The 13,991-nt window shown below is 44.1% G+C and overlaps 1 protein-coding gene across 1 annotated transcript in view; it reads right to left on the bottom strand.

Annotated features, from left to right (window-relative positions):
- EFCAB2 (EF-hand calcium binding domain 2) overlaps nt 1–13,677 on the bottom strand; it is a 33,739-nt gene extending 20,062 nt beyond the window's left edge. The window contains exon 1 of the mRNA XM_062629461.1: nt 13,474–13,677. Coding sequence (XP_062485445.1) covers nt 13,474–13,501 — 28 coding nt within the window. The 5' untranslated portion in view covers nt 13,502–13,677. The remainder of the gene's footprint in view (nt 1–13,473) is intronic.
- Between the last annotated feature and the right edge of the window lie 314 nt (nt 13,678–13,991).

Genomic DNA, 13,991 nt, shown 5'->3' with positions numbered 1-13,991 from the left:
AAAAATTACCTGGTTGTTTCCTTCACATTAACTGCCTTATGGAAAACTAATAGAGAATAAAAATAAAGGGACTATATTTAAAAACAGACACACAGAATGGAGCTCTTAGAGAGGAGCAATGAGAACAATCTTTGCACAGCCCCATGGCCCATAGTGCAAACAACCATGAGAACAAAACAACCAGCAGCAAATAGGGGTTTAGAAAAAACAGTTAATTAGTTTTATGTCTGATAATAAAATACAGGCTGTCAGTTTGACGACGGCTGTGGAAAAGTTAACCGCAAAAGCTGCTTTAAATTCTGACACAAAAATACTAAACACAATTATTCCTTTTTGTCTTATTTACATAAGACAATTGTAACATGGGCAAAATACATAATAAAGAGATGTAAAAAAGTAAGCACTACCTTGACTCCAGCTTTGGCTATAGAAATTAGATTGTTTTATAAAATTATGCTAGTAATACGAAATAAAAGAGTTTAATTTAACCATAGAATTTAACCATAATGGAAATATTTTGGTTATTTCCATTAGAAGTTGATAAATATTTAAGTATCACAGAAACATGGTGGGATGGCTCCTATGAGAGGAGTGTTGGAATGGAAGGTTACAGGCTCTTTAGAAAAGACAGGCTGGGCGGGCGGGGAGGGGGAGTTGCTATTTTTGCTAGGGATAGGCTGGAGAGTATGGAACTCTGCCTGGGGACAGGTGAGCAGTCAACAGAGAGTTTGTGGGTCAGGGTTAAAGGGAGAACAGTGATGGGGGACATTGCTGTGGGAACCTGTTACAGATGTCCTGATCAAAAGGACTCTGTGGATGAAGCACACTATAGATAGATGCTTGATGGATGGACCACTCGGTGGATAAAGAACTGGCTGGATGGCCACACACAAAGAGTTGTGGTCAATGGCTCAGTGTCCGGCTGGAGACCAGTAACGAGTGGTGTCCCTCAGGGATCGGTGTTGGGACTGCTGTTGCTCAACATCTTTGTGGGTGACATGGACAGTGGGATTGAGTGCACCCTCAGCTAGTTTGCCGATGACACCAAGCTGTGTGGTTCGGTTGATACGCTGGAGGGAAGGAATGCCATCCAGAGGGACCTTGACACACTTGTGAGGTGGGCTGATTCCAACCTCATGAAGTTTAACCATGCCAAGTGCAAGGTCCTACACCTGTGTCAGAGCAATCCCAGGCACAGCCACAGGTTGAGCAGAGAAGAGATTCAGAGCAGCCTTGCGGAGAAGGACTTGGGGGTGTTGGTTCATGAGAAAATGAACATGAGCCACCTTCAGTGTGCGCTTGCAGCCCAGAAAGCCAACTGTATCCTGGGCTGCATCAAAAGGAGCGTGACCAGCAGGACAAAGGAGGCGACTCTGCCCCTCTACTCTGCTCTCGGGAGACCTCACTTGGAGTATTGTGTGCAGTTCTGGTGTCCTCAACATAAAAAGGACATGGAACTGTCGGAACGAGTCCAGAGGAGGGCCACGAGGATGATCATAGAATCATAGAATAGTTAGGGATGGAAAGGACCTTAAGATCATCTAGTTCCAATCTCCCTGCCATGGGCAGGAACACCTGCCACTAAACCATGTCACCCAAGGCTCTGTCCAACCTGGCCTTGAACACTGCCAGGGATCAGGGTACTAGAGCACTTCCCACATGAAGACAGGCTGAGAAAATTGGGGCTGTTCAGCCTGGAGAAGAGAAGGCTGCTTGGAGACCTCATAGCAGCCTTCCAGTATCTGAAGGGGACCCATAAGGATGCTGCCGAAGGACTCTTCATGGCAGGGGGGTTGGAACTAGATGACCTTAACGTCCTTTCCAACCCTAACTACACTATGATTCTATGATAAATGCATTAAAGACTTTCAAAAATGACTTAATAACTGTGCATTTCAGCCTCAAAGTTGAAAAATGCAACAATATACTAATATGCAAAATACATCATTTGTGATAGCTGGTGACAACTAATGGACTTAGAAGTTGCCAGTAACTTTTGCTGATGAAACAAGATATCCTGGATATTACCCTAGGTTTTGATTCTTCAGTAGGTGGCATTTTAAATGCCATGGCATTCTAATTTACCACAGATTCAGATGTCTTAATTCACATGGGAACCAAAACTAACAAAACTAATGGAGCAACTAACAAACTAACTCAACTGTTGAGAAACAAAATGTAGAAACTACTGCTACTTTGATAAACAGGCAAGATTGTAGTTGCTCATAAAAGTCTTAATCTAACTGACACTATAACGTGGAACAAAACAGGCCACATCAAGCTAGGAAAGAAGCCATTAACAGTCAATGCCTTTCATCACCTAGTATATACAAAGGTGTTTAAATCCATCCTTCACACTGCGTCCAAAACACAGTTCATATTAAAGTGTCACTAATTTGAAAGGGAATATCCACTATTCATAAAGTTCTTGTCCTCATTATCTCCCCAGAGGTGTTGGAGTCATGGCGAATCTTAGCTATTGCCCTCCCTTCCGAATCAAATACGTTCCATTAACAGAAAAATACATTTCTTTCCCTCATGGGAAAAGGCCATCAAAGTCATATTAATGCTGTTACTTCTGGTTGCTCTTGCAAGATGCCACTGTTTTGCCTGGTCTGTGCTGGGCGAACTGCCCCCACACTGGTCCACAGAGATCACTCTGCATCTTCAGTACTTGATAACTCACACCTATCTGCTCTGAGTCATAATGACACAACAGCTTGAACAGCTGCTACGTTAAACCTGCCTCCCACATCCTTACCAGGATCCTGTTCGCTTGCTCTGTCCAGAGCCTGCACTGTGTTTCTTAAAGCCAAGGGATGCGGATGGCAAAGTATGTCAACATGAAGCCCCAGCGGAACTACAACCACTGCCTGGGCTTGCTGCAGATAATGTATTTGCCTGTGGGAATGGAGAAGGGCAAATTACAAGGGATACCCTTGCTCCCTCCACAAATTCCTTAACAGATGCTTGCTGTAACACAGAATTGTCCATATGTTGAATGGGACCAATAAACAGATATTTTCTGCATCACTTCCTATACTACGACCCTTACAGCCTCCTTGTTCCAAGGCTTCTGAAACAAAAGCATTCATTTTCCTGGTTCCACACAGCTCTTTCTGGAGGTCCTCAGAATGGAGAATTGCAATTTGTTTCAAAGAAATAAAAGGCATAAGGACTTTACACACAAAACACAAGCCAAACTTACTCTAAACTTACTCAAACTATTTATAACCAAGCAGAATTTGCAAGTGAAGGGAAGAGGGGCAGGGTTAGCATTGGCTGAGTGGGACTGGTTCCTAGGAGTCCTGCTAATGGCATATTGTGCTTCTTACAGTTTGTACAACTCCAGTGCTCTTCAGGGCTGGACATGTGGCAAGTTTGCTCGTGAGGAAGGCGTATGGAAAACAGACTGTGAGTTTTGTGCCATTGAAGACAAAAATCATCAGCGTGTGCTGAAGATGTGGTAAGGGATATGACTCTGCCCTTCCTACTAGCTGCCTGGGCTCCTTACACACCAATGAACACAGGCAGAGGTGGCTGACACTGCTTGTCAACTCTGCTCACTTTCCCCTGGAGGACCTCCAGCATAGCACCTATTTGCTCTGCTGAACCTCCCTTCCCAGCTTTATGCTTTTGGCATCATAATCTTCGCTTCTCTTCATGTGCTGCATGTGATTAGTCTCTCCCCTGCCCTACAGACAAGAAAATCCTCCCTTCCTGCTGCTCAAATTGTTCCTGAGCAGCTTGTTGGTGAGGGCAAGTTCAGTCTGCACAAACCCAAGATGTACTGGGGAAGGAATCTATAGTCATATGGTTTGCTAAGGAAAAATCCATTCTCTTGGAGGCACCTCTTCTGAGTGATTCCGCACAGGTACATAACAATCCATGTCAGTGACAGTACTTCAAGTATCCCAGGAAAAGCTCAACGAAATATGCCTTGATGTTTTTCCTGTACACACTCTGTGCAGATATGCTACATCTGCACATATATCTATATATGCTGGAGCACCAGTCTTCATGATCATCAGCAGAGAAGCCTGCAATCCTGCGAAATGACCAAGGAACACTACCTAGCTGTACTCAGCTAGAGTTCAAACCTGAAGCTCTGTCTGAGGTTTGATGGGTGCTCAATTGTTCCATTTTTTCATTTTTATTTTTTTCTGGTGGGGTGATGTGGAAGAAGTCCTTTCTACCGTCATTGGACAGAATAAATTGTGATTTGCTCTGTATAGGCCGAAGAGGAGAAATGGAGGTGCGGTGGCTGGCTGATTGGCATGACCATGCACCTGGTATGTAGCATGCATCATGTTCCAGGTCAAACAAATTAAGATGAGACAGACTCTGGCAGGGATTCCTGCCTCACCACAAGCTCAGGCAGCTGCCCATAGCAGCACCTAGCTGAGATGGGCTAGTCCAGGCCTTAGAAATGGAAGTATGCAGGCTGGGGCCAGGACCTGGCTACAGCACTAGATTCTCCTGCTGATGAAGTGTTATGGACCCAGCAGCATGCCCATTAAAAAAAAAGTCAGAAAAGAAAACCGCAAGTTGGCCTAATTCAAGTTAAAACTGAAAGACATTTTGACACATTTTCTAGTGAGTAATTTGTAAGCCATGCTACAGCATTCCTCTAACATCTGCAAGGAAAATAGTTCAGCAGAGGCTGTCACCTACTGCCTTGGTGGTGGTACTAGGCAGAAGCCCTTCCGTTAGGAAATGGCCATGCAGGTTAATTCCTCACATATGCAGCAGCACAGGCAAGTTTTCTGCTCTCTGTTCTGACCAGCCAGGATGACACTGTGCTGAAGGATTACTACATGTAGGTAGCAGGGAAATGCACAAGCACATACCTGGCACTCAGCCCTTCTCCAGCTCCAACCTGATGATGTTCTGCTGCTTCTCTAAGGACTGCATGTAGCAATATCTGGCCACAGCCCCGAGCTCCTCCTGCCATCTCCAACTGTCCCCCGGCTGTTGGGAATACTGCAGCTAGCACCCAGTGATAAACACATTGCTGTGCAACTTCATAGCTCCATCTTGCACCTTTCCCTATAACTACGGCTTATAGATTTTTATCGCCCCGAGTACAAAGCCTCTCTGAGCTCTGAAACAGTCAATAGTGAGAGCTAATGCCTTGACCTGGCCTTCTTAAGCACCTTATTCCTTGGATCCTAACCCACTGTCACCCCTGTATTAAACAGTGCAGGGTCATGCTGTGAACAGTAACAAACAGCACATTGCCTATATCCTCTGGAGAATACATAGCACTGGGAAACAGAAGGAATGCGTGCGGGTTATGCCCCGTGTATGCCCAAACCTTAGATAAAAAGCAGGGATAATCTCTTAGCACTTGAAAGAATCTGGAGTCATTGTTATTTACAGCAGAAATGCTTGGCAGGCCTCCCAGGCATCTTTTAAAATACAACAGCACCTACCCTGACCATCCATAGTGGTTTTCCTCTTCCCAGGTTTCACACAAGCCTGTCTGCCCACACTTTGTGCACTTGTTGCTGCAGAGTGCTTGTAGAAAAGCCAATTTCTTTCCCCCCCACCCTAATATTTGGTCATGTGTTGAAACTTTTTTTTTTTTCTCAAACCTATTTTGCCTTTTTGCACTACTTGGGGGGGAAGGGTTGGATGAGACAGTCCTCAAGACTCTGGCATGAAGCAGTTACAGGACAGAAAAAAACTACTGAGTCCTGGGTCATAACAATACACATTTTCATCTGATAAGCTGTCAAACATTTTATGTTAAGAGTTGCTGTAACATTTTTAGAGCAACAATCAGGTCACAGCATGAAATGTTCAACTACAGCTCTCAGGACCCACAGCCATGCTGCTTTAGTTCCACAGGCCTCACAACTGTTGCAGATTATTCCTTTGGAAGCAGCATGCAATAAGGACTCTTGGGAAGAAACATGTATCCAAATTGGACCTAACAGGTCTTAATAATGACTTACATTTCAGCAAGCCAAGCACATCATCATTTTGCAGGTACACAAACGGTGGCTGAGTCTGACTTCACAAAAGCCTGGAGCTTCACGAGCCAAAGCAGCAAGCTCTGGATAGTATCACTCACCCTAATACTGTACACAGGTCCAGCTCTGACAGCAAAGCTCTCCTTCTTCTAGCTGGTGTCCACAGACAAGCTGCCAAATACTTGCCATTGCAAACAACTGACACTGAGAGCATGCCTTGTCACACTAACTTGCAGAAGGATGGGGGGAAATCATTTCCTTTTGATATAAAGATCATCTCGTCTGAGCAGAGGATCTGGAGATATGCCTCCAGTCACCCAAAGAAAACAAGGAAGCCCCATCCATGCATAGATCTGGGTTGCCTCCTGTATTTCTGTAATTCACTGATAATATGCAATTAATATCTTGCACTTCTCTTGAAGAAAGTCATGATGTTTTCCTTCCTATAGTGAAATGAAAGCACTTGACATTTGTTAACCTGTAAAAAAATTATGACACCTTTTTTAAAGGCAATATTGGCTGCATGCAGTCTCCCTTTTCATAAGGCAGAGGTAAGCTCAAGCATAAATCTCCATTAAGGACATTTTGCACATCCCTGAAATCCCAACTCTGGCAGTTGTACCAGTCAGCACTTCAGCTGCAGTTCAGAGCTGGCAAAAACAGTAATCTCCACTGTCGCAATTTGTTCCATATCTTTCATCTCAGACACACCTGGGATATAATGAAAAAGTTATGTCTAGCCCATACTTACATTCTCTTTCATCACTAACAGCAAACTGCCCTGCAAGGATATATAGGTCTCCTGGTGATGCTGAGAGGAAGATGCTGCTGAAAAGGAAGAGCATACATAGGCTGGACACTGCAACAGAATACAACCCATGCTGCTATGCTGTGTGGTCACATAAGGCATTTGTCTCTGTTTTTTCCGGGACTCTGCACAGTGCTGGCCCCAGAAGCAGATGGCAGAGTCACAAAAGACAACTCTGACCCCACAGCCCTGACACATATGAACTACCCAAAGCTCCACCAAAATGCCATAGTGCACAGGGTGCTGTGTGCCCCACAGCAGCAGCTCGCTGCCAGTGAGGTGGGATGGCCCCAAAGGGCACTGTGTAAACTTGTCACCAACAGTGTGCATGTACACCTGATTGCATGTGTGGCAGCACCACACGCCTCATAAACTGACTATGCCTGCTAGAGTGTCTCTGCACACTGATTGCTCAAGTGGTCAGGAAGCAGGGACGAGAATCAAGTGGATATTAGCACTCTGAGAAGTAATTTATTTTAAACATAAACCATTACAAGGTTTAACTAGAGCACCACAGTAGCACTACTAGAATATAGCAGTTTGTAAACCACCTTCTCTTGAAAGAACTGTAACTGCCTACAGTGTAATGAGAGAATGAGGGGTTTTAACTACAACTTTAATACATGCTGTTCATATCACAAACCCTTCAATTTGCCTGACAGGATCTCAAATGGGTTAAAAAAAAAATACAGTTCCTAGACTGGTTGCAAATTTATCTACAGTAGCCTGGCTGAGAGCTTTGACCAAGCAAAGGAAAAAGGTTACAGTGAAACAAAACGGCAAGGGATTACCAGGGTTTGCTGCAGCTGCTTGATTTTTAAGGGCCTGTCTTGAAAGTATCACGGTGATAAACAACTTTCTTTATATATCATGAATGAATACTATCCTCCAATTTTCTTTTTGTTTGCCTAAGCATAATATTATGAATCTGAACAGCATTTCAGCTGACAAATTTAAGTAATTTACATTTATCATCAATGACGAGTAAGACTTATTTATGTAACTGTCTAAGTCAGGCTAAACTAAAGGAGAAAACGGTCAAACAGGAAAGAAAAAAAAGGATACAAACTCTTTATAGGTAAATTTCAGAATTCATGTCCAATTTTCAACCTGATCATAGGCAGGAACGGTCCAGGACCTCCTGTGACCTTACTCCAGCAACACAATAATCCTGACTGGTTTTAAGATGAAACTTGGTAAGCTTGTGAAAACTATGGTTGTTAACACCTCAACCATACCTCCATGGCAGGAAGAGCAGCGGCAGGATTTGGCTGGGGCAGAGCAGTGGTGTGACCAGCACTTCTGGCTGCATGGTCACCTCCCACCTCAGGGATAAACCTGAGCCACCTCCCAGCTCAGGGATAAACCCTGAGCACATCTGACAACAGGCTCATGTCAGACCCCTGCTGCCTGAAAGACCATTTCCCTTCCCCAGCCTTTAGCCACCTTTCATTGCCAATAGCAGTATCTGCTCAGACAAAATAGCGGTACTCCTAAATTGTGAAAAAAACAAACCCAACCCCTCAGATCTGAGAATTAGTATGTAGACATGGAAATTCTTAATAACATGTTAACTATTGTTGAAAAGATAATTTGTGGGAGCTCTCAAGCTCCCTCTCAGCGCTGTGTATGTGCTAGTTGGCATTGTTTAAAAGACGAAAGAGTTTAAAGACTTCCTGCAAACCAGGCAATTTTTTATTCAATAAGAGCCAAACTAAAAAGTTGTGCCATTTTATGCACCACGGGAACAAGAAACCTGTCAATCTGCAGCTACCTATTCTACATCCATTTGAGATCAACTTTAAGTACAGGAGTACAGCCAAGAGGATCCAATCTACAGCCTGTGTTTCTCTATGGGAGAGGGACATAATTTATTTTTTTCTTCACTCTGAAATAAGTACAAATATTAAAACACACCTCTGATGTCAAGGTGCAAGTTAAACTGCTTTACAGTCTAATAAAAGCTATAAACTTTTCTCCTAGTGTAATTTCTCACAGCAGTGTCCACAAGATGATATAAAAATATAGTGTTCATCTGTAAATTCCACTGTGATAAAACTGATTTCCTAAGTGATTTCATATATTCAGACTTTCTTCTAGAGCTGAAATATTACTTGCTTGAGCCTTGTGAAAGCTGCTTATTCTTAACAACCCATACTAATTTTGTATTGTTTCCCATAAATGAAACACTGCCACTTTTTAAATCAGAGATAATTTGTTTGATGGACTACTTTAGCCTGAAGGTTTATTGTGTGACTGCGAAATCCACAGCCTCCGTACCTTTCAAACATTGATGCTTATTTGCAAAACACTCAACAATACATTTTTTAATCCTCAATACAGCAAGACCCTTAAATGTACTCACGTGCTTAAACGTCATGTGCATCATGTTATCCCATTCAGCGGGATTCCCCAAAGTCATAAAGAGCTTAAGCACTTTCCCGTACCAGATTTGAAACTCTTATGTTAATTAAGTGAGCTCTGAGCAGAATTAATGGTTACAACTGCCTACAGTACTTATGGCAGCTACTAGACTCTCCAAGCTTGGACGTGCAACTTCATCAAAACTGAATGAGCAGTGGCAGCACATTTTCAATATCTCTACTGATACAGAATCCAGGCAGAGCCATGTGCCATGGAGAAGGAAGGATTAGACCCTACATCCAGACACAGCAGGGCACATGAAGCAGGAGCAGCTCTTCTTCTTTGCCAGAAGGTAAAAGTTGAATGCGAAATGTAGCTAGTTCTCACCAAATGTAAGCTCCAAGTACATCTCCGATTTCACCAGCATGCCATGCAGCAAACTGGGGCAATTAGAGAGAGATAAATATGTATGATTGAACAGTTACTGTATTTACATAAGACACTAAACTTGGGGTGAAAACTCTTTCCCCTCTCCACTAACAACCTTCATGTGACTGTTCTGTGAGTGGGGAAGAAGACCTGTGAAACCTGATTACATACTACAGCTGTAACTCAAACTACCGAGAACAACTACTAACCATTTGCCAGAGAAAACCATCATAGTAGAATGGTTATTCTCCATGTCTGTAGGTCTTCACACCATAATCTTTCTGGAAGACATCTGTTACCCAGAAATAGTTACTTGGTTTCAAATGGAAATACATGGGTGAACCAGAGCTCAGACTATTTAATACAGAATCACAGAATCAACTAGGTTGGAAAAGATCTTTAAGATCCTCAAGTCTAATCATTACCCCAGGACCACCACTAGACCATGTCACTAAGGGCCTCGTCTACAAGGTTTTTGAACACTTCCAAGGATAGTGATTCCACTGCTTTCTTGGACAGCCTATTCCAATGCCTAACTCCCTTTTTGGTGAAGAAATTTTTTCAAATATCCAATCTAAACCTCCCTTGGTGCAGCTTGAGGCCATTACCTCTTGTTCTAGCACTTGTTACTTGGGATAAGAGACTGACCTTCACCTCACTACAACCTCCTTTCAGGTAGTTGTAGAGAGTGGTAAGGTCTCCCCCGAGCCGTCTCTTCTTCAGACAAAACAATCCCAGTTCCCTCAGCTGTCCCTCATAAGACTTATTCTCCAGACCCTTCACCAGCTCCGCTGCCCTTTTCTGGACCCACTCCAGCACCTCATTATCTCTCTTACAGTGACAGGCCCAGAACTGAAAGTAGTATTTGAAGTGCAGCCCCACCAGTACAGGGGGATGATCACTTCCCTAGTCCTGCTGGCCACCCTGTTTCTGATAGATGCCAGGATATACATTCCTTTGGATTAAGATTCATGACTTATTAATCTCATTTTAAATGTGAGCTATCTTGCACAAAGAATATGGTCTTAGAAAAACTGTAATACTGATCAATTACATAATGATATAGGAACACTGAGTGTTCTTTCCTTTATGTACTTTCATGTGATTTCTTAAATCCCAGCTGGATAAAAATATGTCCTGTCTTCTGTCTAGTTCTACTTCAGGCACTCCCAGAATGACATTTTGCTTTCACATTTTAGTAATATTAGTATTGAGATCAGAGATATTAAAACTTAGAAAATCTGACATGCTATGTCAAAGTACAAAGACAGTATCTGAGAGCAAATGGAAGAACAGACAGACTGAATTAAGTAGCAGAAAAAGGGAAAGAATGATAGGAGGGAAGATAGCAAATATACGGAAGAGAAAGATTAAGCAAACATTATAGTGTAATCAGATGGGTATGAAGAAAAAACATTAAACAATGTTGAAAGCATAAGTTAGGGATATAAATTCATACATAAAATATGAAGCTAGAGATAGTATGGGTGTGATCCCATTAACACTTATGCACAGACAAGATTTTATTCATAAGACTTGCATAAGTTAGGGGGTAATGCTCATGTGAGTAACATGATGTACAAGAGGATTTTGGCCTTGTGTACATCATGTACATGTGTAAAAACATTTAAGCAGGCATTTAACTCTGATAGGGCCTGAGGGAAACTTTCACCATGAAAGCTGGTGGAACTGAAATTCTGCAAAGAACTGAGAGGAATACCCTAAAGACTAGTTATTTGACAATACAACTAAGGTTATCATTCTGTTTGAAGCATAAGAAAGTAAAAGTTGCAGTTTGCACAGATGTTCAAGACCGGGTTGGACGAGGCCTTGGGTGATATAATTTAGCGTAAGGTGTCCCTGCCCATGGCAGGGGGGTTGGAACTAGATGACCTTAAGGTCCTTTCCAACCCTAATTATTCTATGATTCTATGTGGAACACATGTCTGAAAGAAAGCATGATCAATGTGTGAATCCAGAAGCAGGGAATCCTCATTAACCCTCTAACTGCTATCTGCAAGAAGTCTACTAGTAACTCTAAATGGGTGTAATGGCCTTAACTCTTATGGGATTACTTCTGCAGTTTAATGAGACACTGACTGTTGGTTTACCTCAGCCCTGTCTGTAATAATGAGACACCTTTATAGGGCAATAAGCAGCTGGTTTGCCAATAACAGACCGGGATTCTTGTGAGTGGCAGAAGCTCAGTCAGACACCTTGTCTGTTTGGTACAATTTATTGTACTCATTCTACAGGCAGGAAAACAAAGCCCAATATGTCACTTTCCATAACCCATTGGGAAGTCTGGTAGGGCCAGGAATGGCATTTCTGGATCAAGGTCATTTAGGATAACAGCACAATTTTCCACTAGAAGATTATGTTAAAAAAAAAAGAATTAAAAAAACAAAACAAAACAAAACAAAACAAAACAAAGAGTCTGCCTCCAGTAATACAGTAAATTTCTTACAAAGTATTCTCAATGTGAAACTACAAAAACAGCATTAAAAGCCATTAATCAAACAACCAACCCCCCCATGACCTTCCTTCTCCAAGAGCTCCTGCCTGTGGATTGACAAAATGATGCAAAATCTCAGTATTTTACATATGGGTGCCCGAAATATATGGAGCCAGAATGTTCCAGTATTACTGTTATCCTGCCAGAATACTAGATTCCTTCTTCTCAGATGGTTCTGCAGACTTCTAGGCTGTTATCCTACCATCTCTATCTACCTCTGCCAGCACTGTGCCTCAGCTTCATTTGCAAAACTGGAAATAGCAAAAAATATTCTTCCACAAGACTAAACAAAAATTAAAAACAATATAAAAGGCATGATACTTTAGAACAGTCCTCACTGAAGCTACATCAGTCTTATTTCTTCACTTCTGCAAGACGTGCTGCAGAAGGCAGCTAGAAATACTTCTACCAAAATCAAATTACTAATTTAGCACCATCTACAGCAACTATTTATACAGGACTTTTCTACGGCATACATTGGGATTTTTCCTAAACAATACAAAACCATCCATTATTTAGAGTATTTCAAATACAATGTTCAGAATTTGCAAACTATTACAACATACACGAGTTTACTTATGGAAAGGACAGATTTTAGAAGTCACAATATTGTGAGTTTTACAGAAAGTATGTTTTCCTTGAAATGACACTTGAATACCCTTGCAAGAGAAACTACCTTTAGCCTGTAAAGTGCAATTTCTGGCAACACTCCCTAAAGTAGAACACACTTGCCTCTAAAAATAAGCCATGGTGCTATCAGCAGCACAGATTACTTTTTCCTGGCAGAGAGAGCCCGATGCATCCACAAATGACTGCAAGCGGTGATGACCAACTGGCTCCAGCAGCTGGTTCAGCCGTCACAGCTGCCCTGGAAGCCACCCTCCTGTGTGACAGGGCGGTGGGCCCCACCACCATCAACTCCAGGTGCTCCCTGCATGGCAGTAGCACAACCGTAAGGCTGTCAGCTCCCATGGCCATCGCCCACGGGTGGCATTGGCCACGGGTGGCATTGCAGCAGGCGGCTGGCGGCATCCCCTTGGCTCTGAGCTGGGGGCAGGCCTGAGGTGGAGACACCGGTGTGGACACCTTGAACGGGATCGGGGGCTCAGGGGCTGTGTTTATGCGCGTGTGTAAGTAGGTACGTGTGCATGCATAGGCATAAATGCGCGCACACACGCACGTATATGACTGTGTCCGTCAGTGAATGCCCGTGTGCCATCCTGGCACCAGCCCCGGCCAGGGCAGACCGCGTCGGCTACCGCCTCTCCCGCCGCCAGACGCAGGAAGCCGTGGCGAGGCGGGTCCCCCTCGGCCGGTGCCCGGCCCCCCCGGCCCTCCCGTACATTCCGCCGGGCGGGAGGCCCCGGTCCTGGCCTTACCCTCACCGTTCCCCTCCTTCTCCGCCATGGCAGCAGCCTCGCGCCGTCGCCATGGCGACGCGGGCTTGACGGGGCCTCTGCTCCCGCCGGCTGCCAGCGGCCTGCTTCCCGGGCCGGGCCGGGCCGGGCCGGGCTGAAAGCGCTTTCCTTGCGGCCTTCGCAGCCTGCTAACGTCCACAGCAAGGGAAGGGGGATGGAGGCAGACCGCTGAGGGCTCTACGTGCAGGCTCAGTGCCGCACTGGGCAGGGTGCCGCGGCCACAGTCCCCCCACAAAATGTGAATCAAGCCCAAAATGTGGATGCCGGTGAGGAGGTCCAGGCTCGGTCTGTGTCCCCGGCACGGGGCCCCACACCACCTCACGCTGGTGTTTCGGGCATCGCTCCCCATTGTGCTGAAGAGATGGAAAAGGTGATCAAAACCCGCATCTATTCTATGAGGTGGAGGCCCTTAAATGAGCAGCTTAATCCTGCCCCTTCACAGTACCCCTCTTCTCTTAAAAATAGTTTTCCCAGCAATT

This window comes from Pezoporus occidentalis, unplaced genomic scaffold (assembly GCF_034315485.1).
Source record: "Pezoporus occidentalis ecotype Australia unplaced genomic scaffold, CSIRO_AGI_Poc_V1 ctg34, whole genome shotgun sequence".
Lineage (NCBI taxonomy): Eukaryota > Metazoa > Chordata > Aves > Psittaciformes > Psittacidae > Pezoporus > Pezoporus occidentalis.
Note: the sequence above shows the minus strand (reverse complement) of the source record. Positions and strands in the feature narration are given on the sequence as shown.